General features: G+C 41.9%; 1 protein-coding gene across 1 annotated transcript in view; it reads left to right on the top strand.

Annotated features, from left to right (window-relative positions):
* nck2a (NCK adaptor protein 2a) overlaps positions 1-23,314 on the top strand; it is a 42,935-nt gene that overhangs the window by 6,856 nt on the left and 12,765 nt on the right. Inside the window, exon 2 of the mRNA XM_074695388.1 lies at positions 20,061-20,302. Coding sequence (XP_074551489.1) covers positions 20,077-20,302 — 226 coding nt within the window. The 5' untranslated portion in view covers positions 20,061-20,076. The remainder of the gene's footprint in view (positions 1-20,060; positions 20,303-23,314) is intronic.

The raw sequence follows: 23,314 nt of genomic DNA, 5'->3' as shown, positions 1-23,314 counted from the left end.
AAGTTCAGGCAGGAAAAGCATGGAAACACTTCACCCTATCGTGGCTTCTTTATGCGAGCGAACAGACGCCTTCAGCTTCCAACAGGATTCAGCAGCTGTTTCTGTGCCCCCCCCCGCTGTCACAGGATAAAATGGCGAACATTTCTGGCAGCAAGTTAAAGCAGCTGCATCTTATTAACATTAATTCCAGAGGTAACTACAAGCTAAATTTAGAAAACTGATGTCTGATTATTCTGCTTTAAGGTGATCAAAACACAAGTCCAGAAGTTAAACTTGAGCTGAAACACTGATATCTAAACTCACTAATTTAATATTTCTGAATGAACGTCTTGTACAAGGTGTAGATAACAAAGAAGTAGCATAATAAGCAAATTTATTCACTATGGCACATGCATATTTAATCAACACTGAATGTTTTCTGCTTCTCATTTTTTTTTCAAGTTGTAGCCACAGGCATGAAGCATTTCATTAAAGATTGAAAAATACTAACCTGCACACAGTTAAATCTTTTTTCTTAGTAGAGGAAAGCATGCTTGTTCTGCTGTGTGAGTTGTTTCACAGCCTCTTCAGCGTGAAGGTGAATAACAGAAGTGTAACTCAGAGAAGACTCTGTGACTGTGCCGTCTTTAGTCTTAAGAAATCTGCTGATTTTCCCGATTAGCACACCTTCAACCAGACATGGGTCACTGCAATAAGCTTGTTCTGCAATTTGCTGGATTTGAAATAACGCACACTCTCAGCTCTCTGTGCCACATGGCGTGCAAACCTCTGGGTCACGATCTATAAGCACGCACTGGATGTCCAGTTGCACTGAAATGATTGTGATTTCATCACTCCGACACTCCCCCTGAGCGTAAACACATTGATGACTCAGGAGTCTTCAGCCTGCAGTGAGAATTAGAAACGTCTTTTTATGTTTATCCTCCAGGATCATTGAGAAATCTCTGTGATTAGAAGAGCCCACACAAACCACAGAGAGTGAGAAAGTGTGTGCTTCTTTAGGCGTATCAATAGTGTGCGTGTGTTTGCTGGGACATGCATTAAAGGAGGGATTATATGGATGGAATTCAATTCTAGTGAAAACTTGCCACCAGCTCACTCGTATGTGTCAGAGTTACTGTGAACAAGACAAGACACAGCAGACACTTTATAATGGACAGTTAGCAGAGGAAACTGGCTGTGAGGCTTTTTAATTCATGCATTCACGCTACAAGGTAGGGATGGGTACCGAAATACTTTTATAGGTACCGACCAAATTCTGTCAAAAGTACTGGGTACCGATTCAGATAAAACCAAAAGGTACCATGTTTAGGTACCTAAGTGCATCCTTGTGACTGTGAGGGAGTGGAAGAGTAGGTGATTTTCCATGCTGGACATGACATGCAGGACAGCATTGCAAGGTTATATACTGAAGAATAAATATGTTAAATCCAAGTATTTTTATATTCTATTATTAAACAAATTGATATTTTTTACCACATAAACACAAAAAAGTATCGAAAACTGGTACCGTTAAGTACCGGTACCGATTGCTAGGTACCAGGAATCAGAACCGTATCGTTTAAAATGTGAGAGGTACCCATCCCTACTACAAGGCCCAGGGTCAGAAGGCAAACACCCTGTAGCCAACAAATTGATATAAACATTGATGTAAAGTAACAATGCTGGATGTCTAAACTAAATGTGCAGACTTTCAAACCTCAACATGTTTATATTTTAAAGAAATCCCTTTATCTTCAAGGGATCTTCACAATCATGAGGTCAACAAAAACTGGTTTATAACATGTTGGAGAGTTGGGCCTCTAACACCAAAGTTGTGCCTGACAGGCCGTCTGTGGGCTAGCCAATCGGAGAGAAGGAGGTATGTGGAGTAGGGAGCCTAAAAGAGACAGCCGCATATCAGACAGAGGCGGAGCTAAGGGTTTATTAAACACCAGCCAGCAATAAATGGTGATTTATTGTGCTGTAAATCATGTAAATCCACCGTGTGGGCCTTGGAACGTCGGAATAAAGCCTTGAAAAAAGCACAATACCCCCTCTTTAAAAACAAAGTCGGCAATGTGCAGTTTTTATGCATCTGTGTAGCTTTTCCCAGAGCTACCACAGTTACAGTAGTTGATAGTTGTGATGTGCTGACCCACTGCCTGTCACCAATTCTCAAAGACTCATGCCCCCTCTCCCCTTTGTTGCGCTCTGGTCCTGAATGTAGTCTTTTCAGTCCAACCAGCTCTCCCCACAACAGTTTATCACTGGTTTTGTTGAGTGCTTGATTATGACCTAATGAGGGGGGAAACTGTTGCCAGGACACTTTACCGCTTTGCTATCTTCTCTCTGTACACTCTGTATGCTACTGTGCTGCTTTACTTACTCTCCAACTCTTGAATCTGTCTCTACAGCTTAAAGCAACCTCTTGTTTTAAAATAAGTGGCTGTTTATTATCCAAAAGTCTCATGTCAGGAGGAGCTCTGTAGTTGACTGCAATCTGCCGCAGCGATGCTCCTACAAACAAGTCCCCAGATGCTCCAGCAGCTTCTAAAACTTTCATGAGTCCCTTACCTGACTCATCCCACATCCTGGAGTTTTTCACTTGAATTGTTGCAGTTGTTTTTAATCCAAAGCATCTTTTTTTTTCTTTGATTTCCTGCTTTCTTGATTAGTTACCTCTCAGTTGGCTTGGAAGAATTGTCTTTTAGCGTTAAAAGACACTAACCTTATAATTCTGCCCCAAACATGTTTTAATGGATCATGAACATGAATGGAGTGCATGTCATGTCTTCATTCATTTGTTCTGAATTGTGCTGCTGTGTGATGGGAAGTTGATTCAGTTGTTCAATGAAGCAATATGATAGCCCCCCCCCAATCCATTTGTGCACTTTGTTTGTCTCCGCCTCTCACACACGCACACACACACACTGACTCACAGCTACAGCTGAAGGAAATCCTGCTTTATTTATGAGATGTATGGCTCAGAGAGCCACAGGGCTCTCCTGAGAGTTAGAGACTGCACGCACTCACACACACATACACACACACTGTATTGGGCCTGTGGAGTCACGTCTTTGTTGCTCTCTCTCTCACACACACACGCTTGTATGTGCACTTGCTGCAGGGCATCTATTTGCCCTCTCTGCTGTTCTGGCTCTGCAGAAACACGGTTGTTTGAGCGTGACCTTGGTCTCCCCCGGCAGGGCAGTGCAGAGCCGCTGGCAGACTCCTGCTGAACGTGATGCTTTAGTGTTTCTTCTTTACGTGGCAGTCGTTCATGGGAAGGATGATATCATCTGCATGTCAGAGAGGCAGAAATGCCACCCGGCCGCACTAAATCACCCTGGTGGCACTCGAGTGAGTTGTAAATGTCAAGTTATGAATTCGCACAGAGCTGGAACTAATGCAGGAGCAGAAGAGCTCAGATGGTGTTAAGACATTTTCAAAATGCTTAAATCATCACAAAGAAACAACAGTTCATGTGATGGCAGGGAGAGAACACCAGGAGTTATCTTTACGGCTTCCAGCTAAAGAGTAAGCGAAAACGGGGCTGCTCTTTTGATTTAAAGATGTTCGTAAAATGTGTTTTTTTATTTTTAATTGTGAGGTAGTCAGCTATAGTTGAGCTCATTTCTCTTTTTCATCTTCTTCACATCTTTTTCATAACTCAAACATGCCTGAATTCAAGAGCAGAAAAAGAGGAATGACATATCTTCTGTTTTCATCCCATAATGGCTTTCTAAACTCATTCCCATAACTTTTTTTTCCAGCTGGCAGAAATCCATTTCAAAGGTCAGTGCCCCCTCCTGAGGATTACCAAAGCCAGTTACAACCTTGTAAGAGTTAGAGCATTCTGCTGTCTCATGTAGGATTCTGTTCACCAAAAGAAAAACCTGTTAAAAAAAAAAAGAAGTATTTACATTTTTATTTTCATTTTCAACACACTGCTCAGGCTCTGAATTTAAGCTGCTGTTATGTAACATAGAGAAACAAACATACAGGATACCAGAAGCTAATGCCGCAGAAAGAGTTCCCAGGCCTTTAGGAAAACCTGGATAAATTTAGACCATGTTTTCAGTACGTCATGGAAAATAACAGTCACACATGGAAAATAAATAGCATAGAAAAATTCCCAGAATCTGCTCCTCCTCCGAGAAATATTTGACAAGCTCTCACCTCCTCCGTTTGTTAAAATCACAACTGTCTTATCTTTGTACAGAAAACTTAATTCGACTTAGCTTAAAATAAATGAAGTCTTCTTCTGTCTCTCATCCTTTTTCACTCTCTGTCTGAAACACTTTGTTTGAGCTGCTGTTTCTTTAAGGCTCCCTGCTCCACAAACCCCCTCTTCCTCTGATTGGATAGCCCTGGAGGCCTGTTGGGGACAGAGCCTTGGGCATTTGAAGCCTGCCCTTCCAATGTGTCATTAAGCAGTTAGGAGATCCTCAGTGATGATGTCATTCAGCAAGTCTCATGAAAGTTTTGTGAAAGTCTTGTGCAAATCTCGTCAAGATCTTGCTACGTGAAAGTCAGTTTACAGACAGCTTCAGGGATTGTTAATAGGGATGGGCGAGTACTGGTATCGGGATTGGGTATCAGGCTGACACCAGCAGCCGATACTCAAGGCAAAAAAATCTTACATCAAGTAAAACCTCCTCGCCAGTAGTTGCTGCCACTTGTTGTGGTTTAACGCCACGGCAAATATGCCTCAGGTCCTGTTCAGACAACATAGATGAACTAGGGAGTGTTAACTGCAACTGTTTTATTTTGCTCTTCAGCTTATTTTTAAAAAATGCATAAACTCTGACAGTTGTAAGTTTTATTTTGCACTGTTGTGAATTCATCAAAAAAGAATCAGAGTAATCTAAGAGAGACTTGTTTGTGTTTTATTTTGGACTTAATGGCAGAGTGACTGTGCTGTCTTTGTCAGAATGATCTGTCACTGTGAATTTAAATTTTATGTATAAAACGTACAAGTAATATTGGTAAGCTCTCATGAAGGAGTATTTGTACTGGTACCAATCTGGAAAAAGGGGGTATTGAACATCCCTAATTTCTACAACATATGAATAGGGGTTTGCAAAACTGCACATTTAGTTTGAACATTCAGTATTTTTACTTTGAATTAGGGATGCACAATATTATCAGCACAATATTGGTACCGGCTGATAAAAGCTTAAAAACACGTTTATCGGTATCGGCAGATATGAAAATTTCTGCTGGTAGGCACAGCCGATAAGGTGCTATTCAGTTAGGATTATTATTATTTTCCATCTGAAAAAGAAGCTCCTTAAATAAAATGTAGCACTTCATTTATTTGCACTGCAGAGCTCTGTGTCTGTCACCAGGTTGTTACAGTAGCTCTAAAATAATCAAATGCAACTTGGTTATGTTTAAAAATGCATTGTACATTTAAAGCTCATGTGATCTAAAGAAATTATTTTCCTGTATTTCAATACTGAATGTCTTGGGTTTGAAAAAATAATACATTTCTTATTTATGGTAAAATCAAATGTTTTTTGTCTTGTTTTATGTGTGTTTCTTAAACAAATAAGACCGTCACAATAAGAGTAACATATAAATTCCAGTACAGGATAGACTTAACTTTCTTTACAGTGAAAAAAACAAACAAACTTGTGATTATCAGTATCGCCAAAAGGGGTTTCGATATAGCGGCATATCGGATATCGGCAAAAATCCAATATCGTGCATCCCTACTTTGAATTCACGTGTAAAATAAAGGAAAGCAAAATAGCCCCTTTTCAATGTCTGGACTTTTCCCTTAAATGCAATAAGGAACACAAATCTTACTCTTCTGTGTATTTCTAATTCATAGCCTAGAACATTTTATGGTCTTCTGCGACCATTCCCTCAGACATTGACTCGTGCTTTATCTTGAATTACTCTCATCTGCATTTCAGGGATGGAGGGTTAAAGGTGTTCAACAGGTCAGCAGTGCATTGCACCACTCATTCTGCATTGCCCTCACCACATCCACCTGCTCTCCCTTCCTCTCTGTCTCTCTCGGGAGCCTCGAGGTAGCAGCTGATCAAAGAGAATAATTTAGGTCCATAGCTGAGGGAGAAGACGACCGATGGAGCAGAGGGAACAAAGAGAAGGTGAAGCTCAGGCTGGGGTTGAGTCAACTGTGGTTTGTGCTGAACAGAGGAGACGAAAGGACTGACAGAAGTCTGTCTCTGTACTTTGTTTCCACTCCTGCTAACCTCATTTTACCACACATTCTTCTAGGAGCTTGTTTCAGAGTGGAGTTGGCAGCTCAGGGTGATTGCAAGTTTCTCGGGTCATTTATGGTAGCACGGCTTGCATACTCATCAAAAGCACAAGTTGAATTAGCTCAAAGATGCAAACTGTGCACGCAACACAATTGCCCACAGAAGACCCGACTTGTCGGGTTTCCCTCCCAAGTTGCCTCATTAAGAGAAAATATCTTCCTCCAGTTGTTGCTTGAAGGGATTCTTGAAGAGGAACAGTAATGTATATGATCAACTGTATCAGAGTGAGACGTCTCGTAGTTGAGCCTTGAGGGAAGTTTTTTTTCTTCTTTGTTTTTCCTCTTTGAATCCATAATTATGCTTTATCCCAAAAATAGGAAACACTCTGAGGTTAGAGGAAAGTAACTAGGGCATCGTTTCTCATACTCAATATCACACTGGAGCATTTCAACGTGATATTAATGCTGGTTATTCTAAAACAAAAGAATCTTACAATATGTCTGTTGTGTCATGATGGTGATTGATGGCTCTGATGATAAGATCCAGCTGTTTGTATTTACTTCCATTGATAATGCAGCATCCATCACTTATGAAGGCTCTGTCAGCCGTGAGCATGTTGAGTGTATTTGTGAGGCTTGTAGGGGTGTAGGGTAGTTTATAACACACACCCGCTTAGGCCTGTCACGATAATCAATAAATCAATTAACTGAATGATAAATAAAAACGTCCTCATTAAGCTTTGCCAGCCTCGATAAACTGACACGTGCATGCATGTTTGTTTTCCTCCTCTCTTTCGACCAAAGAGGCTGAATGAGAAGATGGCTCACTACGTCTTTCCTAACATCAGGGTGCATAGGTTCTATAGCAGATTTAGCGGATTTATAGCGGAGTGAGCATCTGTCAAAAATGCGATCTTTGGGGTGAAGAAGGGGCTGCTCACGCGTACACACGGAGAGAGCTGAAGCGAGCGAGCTGAGGGGTAAGGAGGAAACACACGCTAATATGAGTGATGGCACGAAATATACGGTTCTTAAGCCGCCTGCCACAGTCCCAGTGTGGGAATATTTTGTTTTTTATCAGAATGAACAAAGTGTGAGCTCATGAACACCAACGAGCTGATATGTCGCATTTGTTTGAAAATAGTGGCGACGAAGAAGAAGAAGGGGACGTGCAGCAGAGCCTTGTTCTTTGACAATCCGCTCTTACTGAGGCTTTTGGTCGGCAAAGTAAATAGAAATAAAAGCGCCAAATGGTGGGCGCTCAAAGACAGCTACATTGCCAAAGAAATGCAGCCCTTCAATACGGTTGAAAGCCAGAAATGTTAAAAATGTTTGACAGACAGTACGGATTGACTGGGAAAAAGGACATGTCACAAACAATTCAGGAACTGTATAAACTCCCTTTTATTTAGGCTATAGTTTTTATTATTTATTTTTTTTGAGTTTTGTTTTTTTCTTTAGAGACAGGGTCTATGTTTTATTGTTTTTGATTAGTATTAATTATTTTCATTGACATGTATTTTTTTTAAAAGAGAGTCCATTTCATTTTCATTGTATTTTTTTTCTCTTTCTTGTTTGTTAAATTTATTATATTTTTTGTTTAATTTATTTTATTTAAAAAGTCCTGACCTTTTAATTACAGTTAAATACTCTTAAGAAATCAAAGTTTCTTGCTTTTGATATGGTGTACTCACTTTATTATCCCATTTATCATAATTACATCAATGAAAAAATGGGAAAAAAAATCTAGATAATATTGTCAATAATATTGTTTATCGGCAATGATATTTTGGAAAATTATCGTTTAGCAGTTATCGTGACAGGCCTACACCGCTCTTCTCCTGCTGCCTCTGCATCCCGGGATGGTCATTGTAAACAGCAAAGAGTTTGATGAACTGAAGTTCAATTGTGTTGCTTGGATTAAACACTTCCACGTGGAGCAAAAGCTATGCTGCATCTCTGATTAACATCATTGTTTATTTCTCCTGTTGATTATCTCCCTCTAATTTTGTGTAATCGCTTCGTAGTACCGTTTTTGCGACATTAATTGGCTCATTTAGAGAAATAAACATCATAATCACTGCAGCTTGAGTCAGATTCATCAGGAAGCTGTTTGGACAGCTGCAGAGGGTCACCTTGCAGATTTTTGTATTTCCTGAGACTTTCAATACAATCATGTTGTCGTTAGTGATGTCTGAGTTTTCTCTTCTGTTGCAGCATCTGTTCTTTCCGCTCAGCGCTCCTGATAGATGGTCTCTGATGTTAATTGATCGCATTGACTATCTGCTGTCCAAGAAAAGCTGAACTGCAGAGTTTTTGCTGAGGGCGCTTTGTCTCTTTGATTCCACAAGCGGCTCATTTTCAACAAAGTAAAGTTTGAAAGCCAATAAGACACTGCAGCGTGGAAACATTTCACGCCTCTGGCCTCAAACTACTCAATATGTTGTAGAGCACATCACTCGTTTTCTACACGTCCTGCAGCACTTATTATTATTATTTGTGTGTTGTTGTGTTTTTTTTTTGGGATAGTCTTGTTAAACTCAGCCTCTGGGAGTGTAGAGGAAAAGTAGCGGCTAAGAGTTGTTTTTCCTCTCCATATTTTGACAGGATGGAGATTTGCAGAGCTTGTTTGGAGAGAAACCCTGCAGCAGACTCATTCTGATTATGGAGTTTATGCATAATTAATTTTGAGGCTGTTTTTACAAAACAGAGCTGATGCATCACCGCCCTCACGTTCTAAAAGATTGGTCCAGTGGAAAAATCAGTTCTGTCATAGCTTTTGCATTTCAGATGCAATGTTTACTTGTATACATTCAATGTGACGTGTAGGTCATTTCGGACCATGTCATTATTTTCAAGACATCTGGCCAATGAAATGGGCTTCGATTTGCTGAAATACACAAGGGCCAAGGCAAGAATGTTCCAACAAATAAAAGCCCAAGTTTCAAAATATCAAATGACTCTATTTCATGTTTCTACCTGCTCCAGATGCAGGCTTAAGTGAACCTTGACAACTCTGAACTTTATTCCAGAAAACCTTCAGGTTTGTAGAGATTGTGTATAATTCATGCTTCACTTTTTAAAGGTGTTCATAGCCGGCCTCTTCGATCCAAAACCCTGTTTCCATAAAGCAGTTCAGTTCAGTACGGCACGCCTTATGTTGCATTTACTTTGAGGAACACCGCTACAGGTCTCCAAATCACAGGTCTCCCACTTTTTGGTACTTTTCTGTTTGGGTGTCAGACATGCCAGTTTGACCCCAGAAGCTGCAGCTAGAAACACTGCAGTCTGTTGATTGGTTGAAAGAATCGTCACTTCCTGTGCGATATTTGTAATAAAGAAACAAAGCTTGATTGCGCTTTGATGTTTTCCATCATTTCTCTTTGTTTACTGTGTCGTGTCGTTCTTCTTTGTTGGATTTATCTGCAGGGAATACTGTGTCACGCTGCTATGCTGTCACACTTTTAAGTGGCTGATGTAGCCATCGGCATCTGACTTATTCTAACAAGGACACACAATGCAAACAGGATCAGGCATTACTGATCTGACCTGTACCAAACTGTACTGATCCATTCTGGTCTGCTTGGTGGAAACGTGTCTTCAGTGGGTTAAACTCTGAGGTGTATGTAGTAAAGGGCTCTTGCATAAAGTCTCTGCTGCATTGCAAACAGGTTTCCTATGTAGGAATCAAAAACCATGCTTCGGCTTTTGATTGTCCCGTGAAACTTTTGCATCACTTTGTCCACCGTGTCACTCCATCTTTCACCTTCTTTGGTGGTGAAACTGAGAGTAAACTCACTTTATAGATACGTGGCACAGTCCCTTCATAACTTAACGCTGAATGTGAGTAGATCTCACTCTTTCAGATGTATTCTGAGGAGAAAACCCACTGAGATCAAAGAACTCTCAGCAACCTCTTGATAGCCACGTATACATGGACCCAAATATTCCGCTTGCGTTCTGTTTCTTTGTTCAGAAAGAACTTAACCTTTGTATACACCTCATTCCTAGAGAAAAGTGCCAATCCGAATGGACATTAGATCGGTTTCACAGTGGTGGAATATTCCTTTCCCCAAACCAATTGAGGTATCATGTATCCACTCAAACGGAAAGTTGTCAGGGTGCGTTCTTTCAGCGCATGCTCAAATATGACGAAAGACGCAACTAGAGACATTCTTTGATAAATCACGTGGTTAAGATTTTTTCTGCGCATGCCCCATTGACTGTTCTGTTTGATTATAGCGGCGCGTGTAGACCAGAGATTGGAATATTCCTTTCCATGTATACTATTGTTTTTGGAAAAGTCATTCAGAAAGATTCCATTCAGAAAGACGAAAACTCCTCATGTAACCGTGGCTACTGTCAAATGAGCAGCTTCTCCCACCGAGTAATCGACAACTTCTCCAAGTTCAAGGACCAATCCCTCATCATGAACATAAATACACCCAAATCACTAACGCTGCATTGTGAGATAAGCTGCACTGACATTGAAACCAAGTCAGATGGGATGGTGAGGACGGTACGTTGTCTCCTCTACTGTTGAAACTTGCAAAAACCTACTGCCTCTTTCCTCATAACTGGATGTGTGTCTGGTGTTTTCAAATTGATCAACTGGGAGAAAAGCATCTCTAATTGTACATTTCTTAGTGTCAGCACACTCTCAGAGAAAAGCTGAGAGTAGCTTCCTTCAATCAGATCTAATTCTCATTGATTGTGGTTTTTATTGATTTCCTGCTTTGACTCCCGAATGGACAAAAAAAAAAAGAGGTCAAATGTTTGGATGACACACTGGTCGATGTCTCATAGTCATGACGTCAGTATGCGAGACCGTCACTACATGGATGTGAGGCTCTCTGCGTGTTTACACACACACAGACCGTTAAGTCAGGGAAGAGGTAGAGCAGGGAGTTTTTATCTGAAGTCAGCTGGTGGGTATTTTCAAGTATCCTTCAACTGTATTAAAGCAAAGCCACTGAGTCCAACAGGTGAAGTGTGTGCGTCTGCATCGCTTGCATTTAATCCAGATGTTTGCATTCGTTTGCATTCTGCTGTAATAACTTACTGACACAGAAATGCACCAAACACAACTGTTTCTCCTGTTTCTTGTAGTGAATGCCTCTCCTTTGTTGTTTGACTTTGGACTTAAGTGACCCGCTTTTCACCCACATATTTTATTTATCTCTTTATCTCCGTCCCTCCCTCTAGCTTTCTCTCTGTCTGCATCACACACAAACACCACCTCAGGTTTCTCCGTCTCCGGCTGTCAAAGGAAAACTAGCAGCATTGTACATCAAAGCTGTGTTCACTACATTTGGCCCCGCTGTGCTTTACAGTGTTTGCCTTTTGTTGTTGCGCCAGGAGACGCAGATACCAGGCTGTCACAGAGAGAGTAAAAATAGAGACGGGTGTTTTCCTCCTCTCTGATGAGCTGAAGCTGCATTAAAGTAAAAAAAGAGACAGAAATTAAAGCTTGCGTCACAGAGACGGGGTTGAGACGTCTCATCATGTTTGGAGAGCAGGGTGGTGAGCAGAGTGAACAAGTAATGCTCTGTTTTACACAGAGGTGAAGTGGCATGAAGAAGTAAACAACTAAAGTTTGAAGTTGGTTATTTCTGGATGAAGAGAAAAAGCCGACTGCAGCAGGGATTCTGTGTTGCTCTCCATCTTTCAGTGTGATTAAGATGGAATAATGATACCAAAGTTAACATGGTATTCTTCATTAGTAGGTGAATATTTAAACAGCGAGCATCATGTCATCTCTCACAAATCAGGTTTAAAAAACATGAATACCTCCCGTCTGTCTGCACAGTGAATGTGTTATGCAGTGAGTGGATAACGGTATTAATGCACGCTCACACCTTTCAGCACTGCCACCAATCTGCTGCCAGATTAAGGTGTTAGAATCATAGCGAATTCAACACACAGATAACCCTTCTACCAGGGAGACACTACTTCAGATGGAGGGCTCTCTGATTCAACTTCATCCATCAGAAACAGATCTGAGTTTTTGGGGAGCACCCTGACAGAGAAAACGCGGCCACCCACCCACAGTGTCATGGAAACGCATTCAACAATGTTCGCTTCACTGGGGGGGAGGAGAGTCGAAGTAGTGACAGAAAGTGAAAGTGACATGTGAGAAACTGCTTCTGAAAGAGGGAATGGTTGGGGGGAGGAGGAAGGTTCACTTGAAGAAAAAAGGGAATTCCACTTTTCTGTCATCATCCTTTTGGGGGAAGTGAAGATTTATTGCGTTTTTGTAAAGAAGTGTGAGAAATCACAACGTTGCTGCTTCAGCAGCCAGCGTGATTCAACAACTCGCACGTCTGATGTGTGTTTGGGCTCTGCTGAGAGCACAATACATCAGCACATGTCAGATAGAGAGGTCGTTTGATAAATTAATAGCTAGTTTGTACTTTTTTATTGTCGGGTTGTAAAAAGTTACTGAAAAAAGCCCACGGCGACATCCTTAAATCTCCTCTTTTGTCTGATTGAAGAAATTCAAGTTAATACTCAAAAGACATGAAGGATATTTTAGTAACCGAGCAGCCTGAAAAGGCTCTCAATGATGTCAGATAATACCAAGAAATCATGACCAGGCTTTTATTTGAGACCTCTGTTTTGTTTCCTTAATTAGGGCACTATTTCAGAGATAGGGCCTATTTTTCTGAACTTAGTGGAATAAAACACCTTTCTTCATGAAGACGAGGTTATGATTTACTCCCATATTTACTTGTAACTTGAAAAAAACAGCTTTATTATACTTTTAATCACAAAAAACATCAAAACCAGTACAAGTATTTGGTGCAGCAGTCTGATGGTTCTAGCTTAGAGATAGACGGATATGGATTTTTCCAGGCCGATACCGATTATTTGTAGTCAAGGAGGCTAATAACCAAATTGAAGCTGATATTAATTTGCAGTCAAAGTGAAAACATTAGTGTCAAAATTTTGAATGATACAAACTCCAACACTGTACTGCATTCAAAAGCCTTCAAGCATGAGTTTATTAATGAGCTCCCAGGCTCAGCAACATGCTTTATAAAGTTAAATGAAAACATAAAAAAATGAATATATTAAGTTTTCCAACATTTCAATGCAACTGCAATAACTGTAATAACTGCACTGCTGATTAGCTGTTACCCAAGCCATGGCTCTGCTTGTAACCAATCAGATGATACTGTGGGTGGGACAGTGCTGGGGACTGAGTAGTGACTGCAGACAGCGGAGCGGTTGCATCAGAGCCGCAACAACACAGTTTCAAATTTGTTTCTTTTTGGCCGTTGTATTAAAAAAAAGGCTGATGCCGATATGCCTCAAAATGCCAAATATCGGCCTTGATAATCAGCCTGGCTGATAATCGGTCTATCCCTATTTTAGTTCTGCCTTACTGGCTCCATCATAAAAGAGCTTAAATGAAGTGGACTATCATCAGCATATTGTGATATACTAGTTATAGTTTCTTTGCGTAAATTAAAGTGAATATCTTAAGCGTATTGCTGGCTGTGATGCATAACTTGTTGGTATAAATAGAGTAGAATATCATCAGTATATCAATGAGTATGACACTTAACTACAGAGCAAATATCTGCAGCAGACCTCCCGTTAAATAAGGAGCTTTGAGTTTTGAAAGACGAGGCTTTTGGCTCAAGTCAGAGTAAGTGTTGGCGTTTGAAAATATCTGAGGAATTTAAATGATGTTAAGGAGTTTTTCTGCTCAGTGCTACTCACGATCATCGCTGCTGATTTGTGTTTTTCCTGGTGGGTGCTCAAAACTTGGGTTTACATGACAACGATTTTAGGGTAAAACGCAAAAGTTTTGCTGCGTTTCAGCCTTGCGTTTACACGGAAACGGCGTTTCAGCCGACCTAAAATGCAATCTTTTGAAAACAACCTCCAGAGTGGAAATTTCCTGAAGCGCTGCCGACACCTTTGCCGTGTTAACAGTAAGCCGGGTGTTTTCAGTGGAAACACTGACGTCACGCTCTGCTCCTCACGAGCGCATACAACAGGACAACAGTACCGTTGTTATGATCATCGCAAACTACCGTGCTGTGCTTGTGCTGCTCAATCTACTGAATCTGCTGATTGTCTTTACACAAAATGTGCATCATTTGCCCCACTTTTTAACTTAGTATTCCCCAGTCCACCAGATGACCGGCTCAACTCTACTTTGGTGGAGATTCCCTAAAAGCTGCTTCTGGACAAGACAGTTGTAGCGACTACAGGCCTGGCATGCTTACTACAGCGTTTTTTAGTTCCTCTGTGTTTCTGTGTAAATCCAGATTTTTCTTCACCGCATTTCAGCGTTTTCAGTTGAAACGTTTTAGTTAACGGGGCCTTACTTGACTGTCACTTCAATAAAGCAGCATAGCATTACAAGCACACAGACAAGGACACAGGCACTACAGCAGCAACCGATATAAAAGCACACATCACATAATCTCACTCTGGGGAAACGGTGCAGGTGCTTCTGCTTATAACCAGTATGTTTCTTATAGTTCATGTAAAAGCCACAAGCTGTTCAGCTTTTTGAATATCTAATGACTCCAAAACTACTTTCAGATCCATGAATGTAACCACAATTCACCGAACTGGCTGTAAATCAGGGTAACTTCTGCACCCTGTTTCTGCTACGGACAGATTAGTTCTGATAAGCTTCAAACTCTCTTCTTTCAGACTTTACATCCTACTTCTTCTGTCCTCAGATGTGCAGTCTTATGGCAGAGATAGCAGCTCTATTTGTGGTCTGAGAGTGCTGCCTTTCTCTGGACTATTTTAAGCTGGGAGCGAGAACCCCCCCACCCCCAATGTTGCTTTTTGAGATGCTCTTGTGTGGTTTAAATTTGGGGCTTTTTTTTTACTACTTTCGTGTCATCTTAGATTTTCTCCCCTGAAACTCGAGAAGAGTAACCACAAACCTCATCAGAAAGAGGCGGATGAGCTTATGTCACAAACCGCAGCCTGGGTCTAGGGCCTGTGAGTGTGAGAGATGGAAAATGTTTTTGTCTGAGTGAGCTTCTTTAAGCTTGTTTTGTGATATCGCCATAGCATCAGCAGCAGTAAGCATGTGAGTGATCATTAATATTGACCGTATGGTGAAGGCCTCTCATTCTGCTCAGGCTCAGTTTAGATGTTGGAGACAGAAAGTCAGTGACGACGACCATAAGGCCTCTTCAAATCGTCTGCACCAGAAGTCTGTTTTCCTCATGTTTCAGCCTGTTATTCAAACACTGATGCCAGTAGGGAGTGAAGCCTTCCTGTTAGAAGAAACCACCGCGAACATCAGAGTGGAGAGGAGCGGGGGAGGAGGGGAAACATCTCCTATTGGCTGAATCCTGCCCGTCATTGACCTGAATGCCAAACAGAGAAAGCTCAGCCAGATTTTTTCTCTTTCCAACATCCCTTCCTTTTTATAATCCTCTTCTACTTTCTCTTTCTCTTTGTGTGGCACTGAAGAGGCGGGGAGCTTTCCCCCACTCGCTGAAGAGGAGGATCAGAAGTCTCATCTTTTTAACTTCCTCAGCACAGGAATGGAGGGTCAGAGGGTTCACTCTTTTTAATCCCAAGATCTCTCAAAAGATTTTTGTTTTTGGTGTGCACGTTTGCATCTGTCAGAACATTTTAAAGAGAAACCTGTGGATTATTCAGGATAAAACACACTCCTGGATTACATTCCCACTTCAACAGGGAGGGCACTTTAGCATGCATCAGAAGAAGCGCTGGTATATCTGCTGCTCTGCCTCTCGTGATTGCCTGTAGAGGAGGAGACTGGACTTGATTTTGAGCGGCATTCCCATCACTCTGTCTAATGATGAGTGAGGTTGTCAAGGAGACAGAGAATTGGGTATCATGGATGAGGGGAGGCCAAGTACCCGTGGTGGGATCGGAGAATATAGCTTCTTCTTCTTCTTCTGCCAATTTATACAGAGTCACGAGTGGAAAGAAACGATGGCACAGAGAGAGACAGATGAAGGATTTATTGTGAGGTTATAAGGTGGTTTTAGGAGATTATTGTCTTCATCATTGATACGGTCAACCAGGAGGTGTTGGGCTGCTTACAGCTTCAACTGGAGGGATTTTAGTAGTAGAAATCATGGAATAATAAAAAAAAAAGTACAAGAAATGCAAATAATCAAAGGAGCTATTTCTGCTCACTTTAAAGGAAGGCATTCAGCTGTTTTCAGACTTTATTCTGTCTCCTTAATACTCCTGTAGGAGCTGATTTCATGTATTTCAGGCTCCCTGCTTCATAATCCTCCTTCCTTCTGATTGGCCAGCCTTCTAGAGGCCTGTCATGGGCAGGGCTATGGGCAGACCTCTGTGGTTGACAGACCTCATTATTTCAGGAAGACTGATGAAGATCTTGACAGTACAGGGATTTCTACAATGTATGAATTTGTAGAGGTTTGAAAGTCTGAACTTCCAGCACTGTTACTCTGTAGCAGAACACCCCCTCTTTAGCAGGAAAGGGGATGAAAACAGACATTTGTTGAGGTTTATACACAAAGGAAACAATTGTAAAACAGATTCTTTCGGCTTGTTTTTTAGGAGATTGTTTAGGTTATTGAAAGAAGAGCTGAAGAGAAACAGGAAGTGTGTGGGAGACGGAGAGTTAGAGATGACAGGAACCAGATGGTTGCAGATTGGGAGTCCTTGTGATAGGATGGGACGATGGGGAATGACGTGCAGCAAAGACAAACAGGTCAGATGTGGACCTTTGATCTTTGGCCTCTGTACACAAGACGTGTGATTTAATCGCTGAGCTGGACCAGCGCCACGCTCTTCTTATTCTTCGCCATCTAGAGCAGGAAAATGAAAGAGAACAGTTCCCAAACAAAACAAACAAACGAGGCTTTTAATTCCATCACTTCTGATCCGCTTTCTATTTCAATACCTCAAACCTGGTGACAGTAATTCCTCCTGCTGATCTTTCCACATTTGCTCATCCATCCATCCAGCTGCACCAGGAGGACCAAATGTAATAAGGAGGAGGTAAAGCAGCGTCTGATCCAGCCTGAGGCGGACAGAGGCTGCAGCACGCTCACATACCTCCTGTCTCCTAAAGAGTTGGCGTCACCGTCCTTCATCTTGTCATAAATTTGCCAATTCCTCTCTCCTTGCCCGAGCTCTCTGAAGAATACCAGCTGCTTCGTTTTTCATCTCGTCTCGCGTGTCGGACTGACCTTCAACCGTCTTCCTTCTGCTACTGTAAAAGATGTCATTTTCCTGGAAAGTTGGGTAACTTAACTTATGGTGAACTCAACATAAACTCTCCCAGTTTGCATGTTGTACAACCCTCCTCCCCCCTCCTCCTTCGTTCTCCTCTGCTGTCCCTGTCCTGGCCTGCGAAGAAATCCAGTTTGACAGCTTTAGTGACGGCAAGCAGAGGCACATTCGCTGCTCTTTACTGTACAAACTGTTGCATTTGAATTTTTACTGCAGCTTTTAGATGTTGTCACGCAGCGTCTCTATGTCACACACTTCAGTTTGTGTCTGAGTAAGAATATATTCGGAGATGGCTGATCTTTCTCTCTGTGCGTGTGGCCTAATTGGAGTGGAATTAAACATCTTTGGTTGAAAACCAGCCGGCTTGGTGGAGTGCCTCCATTTGCATTTCATAAAATCCAGCCTCCACAGAAGATATCAATCTTTTCCGGCAGTAATGGAATCTTTTATTCGGTGTAATTTGAGCAGCTTTGCTTCCCGTGAGTCATAATTCTCTTTTGTGGCTTTGCCCTCTCATTACGGTAGAAAACGTAAATGACAATAAAAGTTCAGGAAAACACATCTCACACCATCTTCAACGTTTTCTGCTGTGTTTTTCTTCTGTTGTTGTGCACAAATGTTAAATATGCATGAATCACCAGCGTGCTTTCTCCTTGCATGCATCTACTATGACTGTTCTTTCCATTTACGATGACTCAGCAGGGGTTTTTCTTTTACAACACGGCTCCCTTTTTTTTAGATGAATTATTTAATCATTTTAAAATGCCTCATAAAAGGGAGCTCTTATTTATGTCAGGGTGATTTACTGCCAGGTTCCATAAATCAAAGCTTGCACACAATGCGGCGCACAAGATAAGATTAAACGCACAGCTTCGTTTGATTGCAACAAGAGGTTTCACAACATAATCACTCGCTCTTTGAATTCTCGCTGCACCTTTCACGTGTTTCCTCATTCATTCGTCCATTCATTCCAGTCGTCTCGTTTCCTGCTGCTGACCAAATATAAACTGGATTGCTCGCATGGTTCTCATACCGTGACTCGCGTTTGTAGCAGTCAGAAAAGTTTCTCTCAAAGTGGGGATGAAAAAAATTGGATTTAACTGTCCTGATCCTTTCATGCATATCTCCAAATAGACAATCAGGTTTTTTTGTGGAGCTGTCTCCAGAGCAGATCCGTGTAATCCCTCAGCGGTTAAGGTGGTCCAGCAAACCTCTGTCCAATCACCTCACCTGAAGCCCGGGAAATAGAGCGTGTAATCGCTCACTGTCTGTCTCACAAACTAATAGGCAGAGCTTAACTCAGGTGTGTGTGTGTGCAAGAGAAGCATGCAAAATGAACATGTTGATTTGTGTTTCTGCTGCTCTGCATCAAAGAAACTGATTTTTTTTTATTTCAGAGCAGCTTTTTCTTGTTTTCATTTATGTTTTTGCATAATTACATCATCAGAGATGTGTTGTACAATTTTAATAATCAGCTGACACTGTAACAAAGGGAATCACTCATTGAAATGATTGGTTTTGCATTCGTAAAATAAAATGCTCACTAATCCATGGTGACCATATTTGTTGCAGTTTGGATGCGATCTTCGTGGTCAGCAAGTTTGAGATTACGCCGTATTTTAAACCCCAGGATTTATGGATTTAACTCTCAGTTAAGGCGCTAAATACCTCCACCAATTTCAAAGTCATATTGAGCCGCGTTATGTAACGTAGCCTTATGATTGACTGCCAACCTGCCCCCGGTGTATCCTCTCTAATGCCCTGTGTGAGCTAGGATAAGCGGTTTAGGAGCCGTGTGCATGGCTGAATTTGGATTATTTTGTAATGACCTATCACTTGTCACTGAGATTTAAAACCTCACCTTAAAGTTACCCTGCATGGGAGAAATCATTGCGAACGTTAAAGAGGGGGTATCATGCTTAAACATATTAAAGAATAGATTTAAAGAAACAATGCAGGATGTTTGTACCAAACGTGTGCAGGTTTATAAGTTGCAGAAATCCCTGAATCTGTCTGGGCTTCCAACACCAAGTCCAGGCCTCTCTCGAGGGCTGACCAATCAGAGTGAGGGGGGTTGGTGGAGCAGGGAGTCTTAAAGAGACAGAAGCTGAAATGAAGTGTTTTAGATAGAGGCTGGAAATTTTTTTTCTGAAACACCAGTGTGAGGATAACAGGATTTTTTTTTAGCTTTAAATCATGCAAAGCTACTATGGCATCACCAAAGAGACAAAATAAAGACTAAAAAGAGTGAGGAAACATGTTATGCTGGTCTCTGTCAATCTTAATTACCCCTGAATGAATAATGGATCAAAAGACATCGCTTGTACTGATTGTTTTCCTCTTTTCAAAATGTAAATCACAAAAGGATCTTGTGAGTGACTCATTAACAGTTGGTATTATTTAATTTTTAATTCATGATTAATTATTTCAAGCACCATGACAGTCTCATCTGCTCCCTGGCAGCTGTTTGAGGATGTGATTGTGTTTACAACCGTGTCCCTTGTTTGGATGTTTTCATCTCTACATTCGAACATTGTTTCTTTGACTGAGATCCCTGTGCAGACGCTGTTTGTTCCTCAGTGACATTGGCTCACCACGATCCTCTTCCTCTCCACAGGAGGACTCCATGAAAGATGACAGAGGAGGTGATTGTTGTAGCCAAGTGGGACTACACGGCCCAGCAGGACCAGGAACTTGACATCCGAAAAAACGAGCGTCTCTACCTCCTGGACGACTCAAAGACGTGGTGGCGCGTCCGCAATGCCGCCAACCAGACGGGGTACGTGCCGTCAAACTACGTGGAGCGAAAGAACAGCCTGAAGAAAGGCTCGCTGGTGAAGAACATCAAAGACACACTGGGTAAGAGTTTCACTCCAGACAAGTTCAAGGTTGTGTCTCTGCATTCTTCTTGTAGAGAGATAACTTGTGGTTATAAGCAGCGGTCAGTGTGTGTGCGTGTGTGTGTACATGGTTTAGCTTCAGTTGTCTCAGAATTGAAATGATTGGCTCTGTGTGCCGAGCTGGGAGCCGTCACTGAGTGCTCCAGGGATCCTGGTGAGTTGGCTGAAGCTCTCAGCTGTCAGCAGTCGGTCTCACAGTCCCAGGTCAGGACTAGAATACAGAAGACCCTGTATGAAGACATATCTGTGAGTGAGGAAGAGGAGATATAACTTCAGAGCTCATGCACCAATCAGTCTCCAGTTTTGCGGGGCAAAAATAGTACTTAACAACCAGACAGGTTATAACTGAGGCAGTGACTGATAAAAACTGGTTTTGATGCACATTTCTGGGGTCAAAGGAAGATTTTTCCCCTCTCTGAGGCATTCAGTGTTTAAATGTGCCTCAGTATGAGTGTGTGACTCACGCAGCACTTTTTCATGATGTTTTTAGACCTGCAAACATTTACAGTTCCCAAATATTTCTTATCCTGCATTCTGAAGTATTTTTATACACCGCTTTATAACTTTCATCTTGCTGTGTATCGTCTTACATGTGTTTTTGAACACTTACAATTTCATAATTAATACATTAATTTAAAAACGTCAGCTGTAAGAGTTGTCGAGTGAGCTTTAGCTTTATAGAAGTAGCCTGTGCAACGTTCAAATGTAGTTTAGTGAGACGTAACCAGACGGGTAAACAAAGAGAGACTAAAAAAGGAAGAAAGCAGCAACATGTGGTAGAAATTCTAGCACTGCAGAGTGATAAGCAGGTGTGTTAGTGGCAGGAACACTCACATTGTGCTCCTGAAAGCAGCGTTGGTTGAATGATATGAAGAGAGCACGGTCTGCTGCACTGATTCCTCTCGGCTCTGTGAGTATCAGCCCTCTGGGGGAAACTCTGCGGCTTTATGTGGGCCAGCGTGGCACAGCCTGCCACTGTCGCCCTCACCACATTCATTGTTCGTCTCACACACACACACACACACACTGACACACACACACACACACACACACACACACACACACACACACACACACACACACACACACACACACACACCTCCCTCGCCTCATCTACAATATTGTTGCCAGCGGCCTCTTTTCCTGTCACTGTGTGTCTGCTTTTCTATGATCAGAGGATTGATTAGTGGAGAAATGAGCAGCTAATGGTTGTGCTGGGATGACGGATTACCTCGCGGTCTGCTACATTATGGCCTAGTTCCATTTCAGCGTAAGTAGTTTGCTTCCAGTCTGCAGCTCTTTGGTGCTAAAAGCCTGAGCAAATCCAATAGGTGAGAACATTTTCAAGATGAGGTGATGAGCAAAAGGTGGGGTCAGAGGCTAATGGAAACTTACTCACACACTTGAATAGAGAAGCTGATTGGCTGTGAGCGTGATTACCTCATTCTGTCTGTAGTCTCCAGGTCTTACGCTCTCTTCTGCAGGTCTTCAGTGAGTCTGCTTGGTGATTATAGAGCTTGCAGATCGTCTGTGATTACGGTTATCTCCAGCTTTTCCTCCTCATTTGCTTCGTGGTTGTGTCATCGACATCCATCCAGGCAGAATTGAATTGTAAATGGCTGCATGCTGCTTTGTGCCCCAGTTTCCTCTCACAGGAAATAAAAACACTGAAATGGATGAAAGAATGCAGAAAAAGGTCCTTCACGTTGCTGAAACTGGGCCAGATCTGAGCGGAAAACAGAAGTTTGATTCCAGTCCACCTGAGTTTTTTTTTTTTTTTTTTCTGACATGAGATCTCAACAGCCGTTAGTGTGTGGGAGGATGAGAGGCATTAAACAGCACCCTGCTCTGTCCCTGAGCACAAAAACACATCTGCAGAACTTTAAATATGAGGAAGTGTAACGTGAAATAGCTCAGATGTCAGCCCATTTAAGGTCACAGCTTTGTTGAGACAAATATTTAGCCTGGTTCAGAGATTACATTTCTGTAATACCATCAGAATCCTGCTTCTGGATGCTCTTCATGCAGCCTGGCAGGTATCAAGGGTAAAGATTTTCATTATTATTTCATGACGTACGGTTGGTGTTTTGGGTCAAGCTGTTCTTGGATTTATTTGTTTGTCTGGTGTCAAAAGCAGAAAAAAAGCAGCGCCCTCAGAGAGCTGGACCAGAGTTTCCTCATAGAGTTTTTACTTTTGATGGAATACTAGAGTTGACCTATGACGTGTCCAACATCGTGAAGCGCCGAGACCCTCACAGACGGCTCTGATAACAAACGCAAAGAGACCAAGAGACACTCAGTCCCCTTCTTCTGTTTGTGTGTGTGTGTGTGTTCACAACAGACACCTGTGTCTGCATCTTTACGAGCGCCACACGGACCTCGCAAAGTGTTTGCTGACCTGTGAATGAGAGGAGTGTTAGCCTGCGGAGGGGGGCTGAGCAGAGACACACACAGCAGGCAGAATCCGGCTCCTTTCAGCAGGTCTGTGTGGAGGTGTGGACGTTTTTATGGCTTCTTAAGAACATAAAAGTTGTCAGGGAAATTTTTCCTGTTGCACTCGAAATAAGTTTAAAGATTACAAAATAACAGTGTGATGAACCATTTCCTTTTATTCACATGCAGCATGGAGAGAAGACCTCTGCTAGGTGTTCTCTCCCAACAGAGAGGTTGTCTTGGCTTATATACAGTTTGAGCTGAGGTGATAAATATTCCCCAGGACAGCTGCCTACACCCTTGTCAATACACGACATTTGTTGAGATTGAGAAAAAACACATGTCCAAACTTCAGTGGGGGTTTACACTTCCTCAAACTGACCCCCTACGGTTAAAGCTATCCCCCGTCTGCCTTATTGCCCCCAATATAAATCCCTTGGTCATACACTCAGTCAGACTTTCACATGGGGTAAATATGCTAGTCAGGTTTTAACATGTGTTCAATTCTCACATTCCCTCCTTTTGGCACAAAGTGGCA

Source organism: Halichoeres trimaculatus, unplaced genomic scaffold, assembly GCF_033239565.1.
Source record: "Halichoeres trimaculatus isolate MK-OKI-2021-1 unplaced genomic scaffold, fHalTri1.1 fHalTri1_scaffold_19, whole genome shotgun sequence".
Lineage (NCBI taxonomy): Eukaryota > Metazoa > Chordata > Actinopteri > Labriformes > Labridae > Halichoeres > Halichoeres trimaculatus.
The sequence above is the reverse complement of the archived record's forward strand: the minus strand, read 5'-3'. Positions and strand labels throughout refer to the sequence as shown.